This window comes from Herpailurus yagouaroundi, unplaced genomic scaffold, assembly GCF_014898765.1.
Source record: "Herpailurus yagouaroundi ecotype Mexico unplaced genomic scaffold, PumYag 195, whole genome shotgun sequence".
Classification (NCBI taxonomy): Eukaryota; Metazoa; Chordata; class Mammalia; order Carnivora; family Felidae; genus Herpailurus; species Herpailurus yagouaroundi.
In genome coordinates this window covers 3291965-3297964 of record NW_024412426.1, presented here as the reverse complement: position 1 = coordinate 3297964, position 6000 = coordinate 3291965, and the positions used below count along the sequence as shown (strand labels likewise).

The 6000-nt window shown below is 42.6% G+C and overlaps 1 protein-coding gene across 2 annotated transcripts in view; it reads right to left on the bottom strand.

Annotated features, from left to right (window-relative positions):
• Positions 1–3698: 3698 nt before the first annotated feature.
• The window catches only part of TRAF5 (TNF receptor associated factor 5), a 51907-nt gene continuing 49605 nt past the window's right edge, over positions 3699–6000 (bottom strand). For both annotated transcript variants that reach the window (XM_040446379.1, XM_040446380.1), the window contains one exon: positions 3699–5481. In XM_040446379.1, coding sequence (XP_040302313.1) covers positions 4904–5481 — 578 coding nt within the window. In that variant the 3' untranslated portion in view covers positions 3699–4903. The remainder of the gene's footprint in view (positions 5482–6000) is intronic.

Here is a 6000-nt window from a genome sequence, read left to right as displayed (position 1 = left end):
CAAGTTTAAGTTTTGCCAGACCATGCCTGATTGGTAGGGCCTAGGTCACTTATACCTGTGCTGCAGAGGGGGTCAAGGGGGCGAGTCTTGTCACATTAAACTCCTCAGGTATTATAAGCGTGTCCAAAGGGGCTGGACAGTCAGAAAACATGCCCTGTGAACACTAAATAGCATGTTACCTCAGCAAAAGGCACTCCCCAATAACCCTAAATATGCACATACTCTCTCCAGCCCAGTCCTATTATTCTTTCCCTGTACTCTGTCATTTTCTTCAAGGCTTTTATCACAACTTGTACTGTATATTTGTTCAAATGCCTTATGAATCCTGGAGCCAGAGTCTAGTCTCCATGTGGAGTTTCACTCGAATACGTAGGACTCAAGCAGCCAAAAATAATTTAAAAATGTATTCCAGTCTTTAATGTGGATCTCTTGGAAGAAAAAAACATCAAGGGGGCTCCAGTCACAATTCCCAAAGGTTCTCATAGGTTCATATTCCCTTTTCTCTCTTCTTTCACTTTCCTCCAGTCCTTGTGTGTGTTAGTTTATCATTTCTTCATAAATTTTGCCCCTAGGGCTCTGTCTTCAAATGTTTTCTGCCTGCTCTCATCTTGCATCACAAACATGCAGCACTGGTCTGTGAGATACATTTTTCTCAGAGCACAGGGTGAAGAAGTGGAGAGGCAAAGTCTTTATCGGACAGAGAAGGCTGAGAGTATTTACACATTGAACATTCTGGCTCACCATTTGTGACTGACCTCCAGATTATAAATTTTATGAAGACAGGGACAAGATCTGTTCTATTTGTGCCTAATACAAAAATCTGACAAATACATAGCCAATTAATACTTGTTTTCTAGAAAAGAGAGAAGTCCAGGGGTGCCTGGGTGGCTCAGTCAGTTAAGCTTTAAGCGTCCAGCTCTTGATTTCAGCTCAGGTCATGATCTCACAGTTCATGAGATCGAGCCCCGTGTGGGGCTGGCTCTGCACTGGACAGCATTGAGCCTGCTTAGAATTCTTTCTCTCCTGCTCTCTCTGCCCCTCTCCTGCTCTCTCTCTCTCTCTCCCTCTCAAATAATAAACATTTTTTGAAAAAAAGAAAAGTCCAACAATTGGAGTATAGACCAGGAAGTCTACAGCACAGAGCCGGAGCTCTCGGCCTAGTGAAGGGTCGAAGGTGGTGAGTGGGATGTACAGTAAGTGAGGACTAGTTTGGGAAGACATCCTGGAGATGAAACCAAAGAATCTTAAACAGAAAGACTTCATCATGCAAAGAAAGAGGTAAGGATAGTGAAGAGTATTCCAGTTAGAAGTGCAGCACCAGCACACAGAAATGTCCAATGGCTTGGGGTGCTATTGCTAAATATGAAGTAGGAGGACTGTCAGGAGGTGGGGGGGGGGGGGGGGCGTGCAGAGGCAGGCATGCAGAGCCTTGGCTTTGGCCTTTGGGTGATGTGGCCACAGTGGGTGTTGCGAGGAGTCATTCTCAGATTTTCATTTCAGAGAGATTACTGGGTGGCAGCGTGAGGTTAGATGTGAAGAGGTGAAAGAAAAAAGTGTAGCCAAAAACGTAAGCCTGCAAACAGGACAGTAGTGGGCAGTAGAAACAGGTAGTAGGAATAGTTTCAAGAAATTACTTGGAAGTCAAATTGGCAGTACCAGGTGGGTGACTGGACGGGGAAGGTGAGGGAGGAATCTAGAATAGTGTCCAAACTTCTGGCTTGGATGATGAGGTCATTGGCCGGGGTAGAATAAACAGGAAGCATCACAGGTGGGCAGTGGCGGGGAGAGTGGGAAGATCTCCAGTTCAGTTATGGTGAAGTGTACTTTAAGGTACCTGTGGGACTTGAAAGATCAGATGTGCAGCAGGTACTTGGTATTTGAGCCTGCAGCTTAAGGCAAAGGCTGAGGAGGGAGTGGCATGGAGGGGGCGGACTGTGAGCTTAAGAGTTGGCTGTGGGGTACGCTGCGAGGGACCACCGTTGGCAGGGTGGCCCTGCTGACATTCTTTGCCTTCCTACCTCCCTTGGTACTTCTCCTCATCTCCTCTCCCTCCTCCCCTAAAATGTGGTGTTCTCAGGGGATTGCACCACCTGGGTCCCCTACTATGCATCCATCAAGGCTTTATCTCCAGCCCAGAATTCTTAGGTACAATTAAGACCCATGTCTCCAACCACTTTCTAAGAGAAAAGAGGCAGTTGGCAGTGTGGACCGATTGCCCAAAGCACCACACAAAGGCTTTGTGCTCTCTGTTCTGTTTAGTTGTGCTCAAGATTGGCACTGTGAATTGGAACTGGCTGTGACTATCTCTTGTTTCTCTGAAAAATCAAATTTGGATATCAGGGGTCAGAGTTCAGATCTGTTAACATGCATTCATATGTAGAGTACCTCCTCACCCTACCTTAATCCTGTACATGCCTTTCTTAACTTCCCTCTTACACCTATTTTTTTCTTTTCATCAGGAATTGAAATCTAACCAAAATAGAATAAATTTAAATATTTGTGATATAGAGGCACCCCGCTGGCTCAGTCAGTAGAGCATGGGACTCTTGATCTTGGGGTTGTGATTTTGAGCCCTATATTGAGTGTAGAGATTACTTAAAAAATAAAATCTTTAAATATTTCTGACATAGAATAAAAATAACTGCTCAGATCGTAAAAGAGGAAAAACCGTTTACATGGATCCACTTCTATAAAACAAAAATCACAACTCTTATTTTTGAGAAAGAGTCCTTTTTACTCTGTAATACCTTGTTTCATGATCACTGTTTCAATGATGAAGGGACTCTGAACTCATAAGCAAACCATGCCATGATTGAAGCTTTTTATGTAGAGAAGCTGGTTAGAACACAAAACCAGTATTTTGATAAATTCACTTTAAAAAGGTTTTCATACCCACTTAAAACTAATTACAACAATATGATCTTCTACTCCCAAGGACTTGGACTGGATTAGGAACATTGAAAACAAACACACAGAACCACTGGGTCTGGCTGTGTGATCTACAGATATGCTTCCTGAGTGTGTGTGAGGTCAATCTGTTGACCATCAATTGTGCCAGAGTTCACCAGCAGCTACAGTGTTGTTCTTTAGTATGTTTCCATTGTGAACTTATTTCTTTAAGTTTAAGTCTTTGGGATGATTTCTGCAAGATGAGTCTTTAGCATCTTGAAATTTTTCAGAGAAGAGATTAAGAAAGTCTCAATTGGGGCGCCTGGGTGGCGCAGTCGGTTAAGTGTCCGACTTCAGCCAGGTCACGATCTCACGGTCCGTGAGTTCAAGCCCCGCGTCGGGCTCTGGGCTGATGGCTCAGAGCCTGGAGCCTGTTTCCGATTCTGTGTCTCCCTCTCTCTCTGCCCCTCCCCCGTTCATGCTCTGTCTCTCTCTGTCCCAAAAATAAATAAACGTTGAAAAAAAAATTTTTTTAAGAAAGTCTCAATTATTCCAGAAGCCACTGGTATAAAAATCATGTTTATTTTATCAGATCGACTGCTCAAAAGCTATAAGGTACATGGTCCTCACTCGGGTAAGCTGCATTAAGTGGCCCTCAGCCCAGCGCACTTTATCCCCACACACTCAAGGGAGTCGGCTTGAATGTCAGGAAACACTGAGTTGCATAACAACAAAGGAGGGCTCAGGAAAACTGGGATTCACTTGACTGGTACACACACCCTCGTAGATAGACCCACACAGACAGATGTGTAAGAACAGAATCATTTCTGTTCCTCACAAAGTACTCACAACTTCAACAAGAAAAGTCACAGGTTTATATAAATGCCCATTTTCATATCAGTTTATGAATTCAGAAGTTCTTTCAAAAAGAATAGGAGATACTGCTTTTAGCAATCAGTTTGGGATGAGAATACTTCTGACACCATAGGAATAATAATGGTGTTCTCCCTAGGTTTAAATTCCTCTTATCCATTTATGACATTTTTCTCCATCATGTACTAAATTCTACCCATCCTCACAGTAACTTACTATTATTACCAACATACTTTTAAACTAGGTGTATACATACATATACATGTACATACATATCTACTAAATTGAACCTTATGAAACTGTTAATACTTGACCTTTTCTGACCTATGAAAACAGCTTTTTTTCACATGGTTGTACCTAATAAAATATGAGCTTTAGTTGGAGTATATCTCCATATATATATGTATAAACTATCTCTCCCTCTCTCTCTCTCTGCACACACACACACACACACACACACACACACACACAGTGCAGTACTTTCTGTTTACTTCAACAGGAAGAATGAAAATGCTTCCTCTATTCACCAGTTCTAACACAGCCTTGCAAAACTGTACTTGGTGACTACTGGTAATTTTTAATGAAAATATTTAGAGGTGTAGTAATTTCCACAAATTTTGTATTTGACCAAATAAAGTCTGCTCCAAACTGGGCTTATGGTCTTTGAAAGTACATCACCCAACTACTTAACTGGAGTAGTCTACCCTGGAAGATGGCTTTTGCAGGCTTATGGTCAGGTCTAGAATCAGCAGGCCAAATAATAAAATATCAAAGCATTTTCAATTCTTCCTCTGTGTCCTCAGTAACATTTCACATAGTGCCTACCATGAGACGCTATGCTAAGCACCAGTAAAACAGATATGCCCCAGACCTCGCTTTCAAGAAACTTAACATCTTTCAAGAAATATAAAAATATAAATAATGAGAGAATATTCTAAGGTTTTAAGTTTCAAACTGGGATAGAGTAAAACGTAAAAAGAAGATAGCACTTGAGAAGTTTTAAACTGCCTTCAAACACCAAGTGGCAAGAAGCCAAATACAAATGTGTACTAAGTTCAATGTCAGTCCATATGATAATCACAGGTGTCCTCCTCCATGGTTCTGGACCCAACAAGTCCTTCATCACCCCCAGAAACAGGGACTAGAGATCCTCTAGGTCAGTTAAATCCACGGCCACTTTCAGGAACACGGTGTCATCTTTAATGTAGGTGTTCTTGGCGCTCTCCAAAGTGGAATGAGCCACGAAGCGGGGGCAGCCAGACGCAATGTTCATCTCTCCATCAGGTCTTTTAAAGCTACTGCTATTGGGGTCAGCCTTGAAGGTCTCCATAATGTGGTTCTTTTTGCCACTCTGGTCCAAAAGCATCAGGGTCACCCTCTGCCTGAATGGCCACTGCAACAGTGAGTCAAACTCCCCTCGCATCACCACGAAGTACAGCGACAGGTGTGTCCCCTTCCCGGACCCATCCCCGTTTAGGTATGCTCTAGCACAGAGCCGGTAGCCGCACCGGCTGGTGTAGAAGGGCTGGCTGAAGATGGACACCGTGTGCCCATCGAGTGCCTCCCTCTTCTTCATCTTATAGTCTGTCACCTTCCAGATGAGCTTTCCGTTATAGCAGGCACCTTCTAGCAGTTTAAATCGCTCTTCGTTTTTATTCAGCTGTGCTTTATGAATATTAATGTGGGCATCATGTTTGTTAGTCTCCCCTTCCAAAACAACTGCAAAGAAAGAAAGACAAAAAAAGATTCCATAGGCCTTAAAGTTGTCTTTAGAATTTGCCCAAAGTGGAATTGTGTTATCTGAAGAGAAAAATAAAATTCTGACATCCTAAAGATGAACTGAATTCAATGTCCACCAATGGATCATTTATATGAATAATTAACTCAGTGACTCTCATGTCTTGGCAAAAGTAGCACCAAGGAAACCCAAATACATACTCTTGAACTGAAGCTCACCAAAGCATATAGAAGACACACAGCATTTGACTCGTGTGCATTAGCATGGTGAGGCCCATTATTTAATAACTGGGATGCTTTTAAATAGCCAAACCCTTTCAGATTTTCCTGTACTTCAAACAATGTTTCTACCACATCTCTCCCTTAGTTTTTTCATTATTTTCCACTCTTCTTAAAAACCACCACTCCCTGTGTTTGGAATTTCCTGGCCCATTTCTACCCTTTGCCTGTTCCAGCCCCTGCTCATCGCCGTCCATCATTTTTCCCCAAGTGGCCAGAATC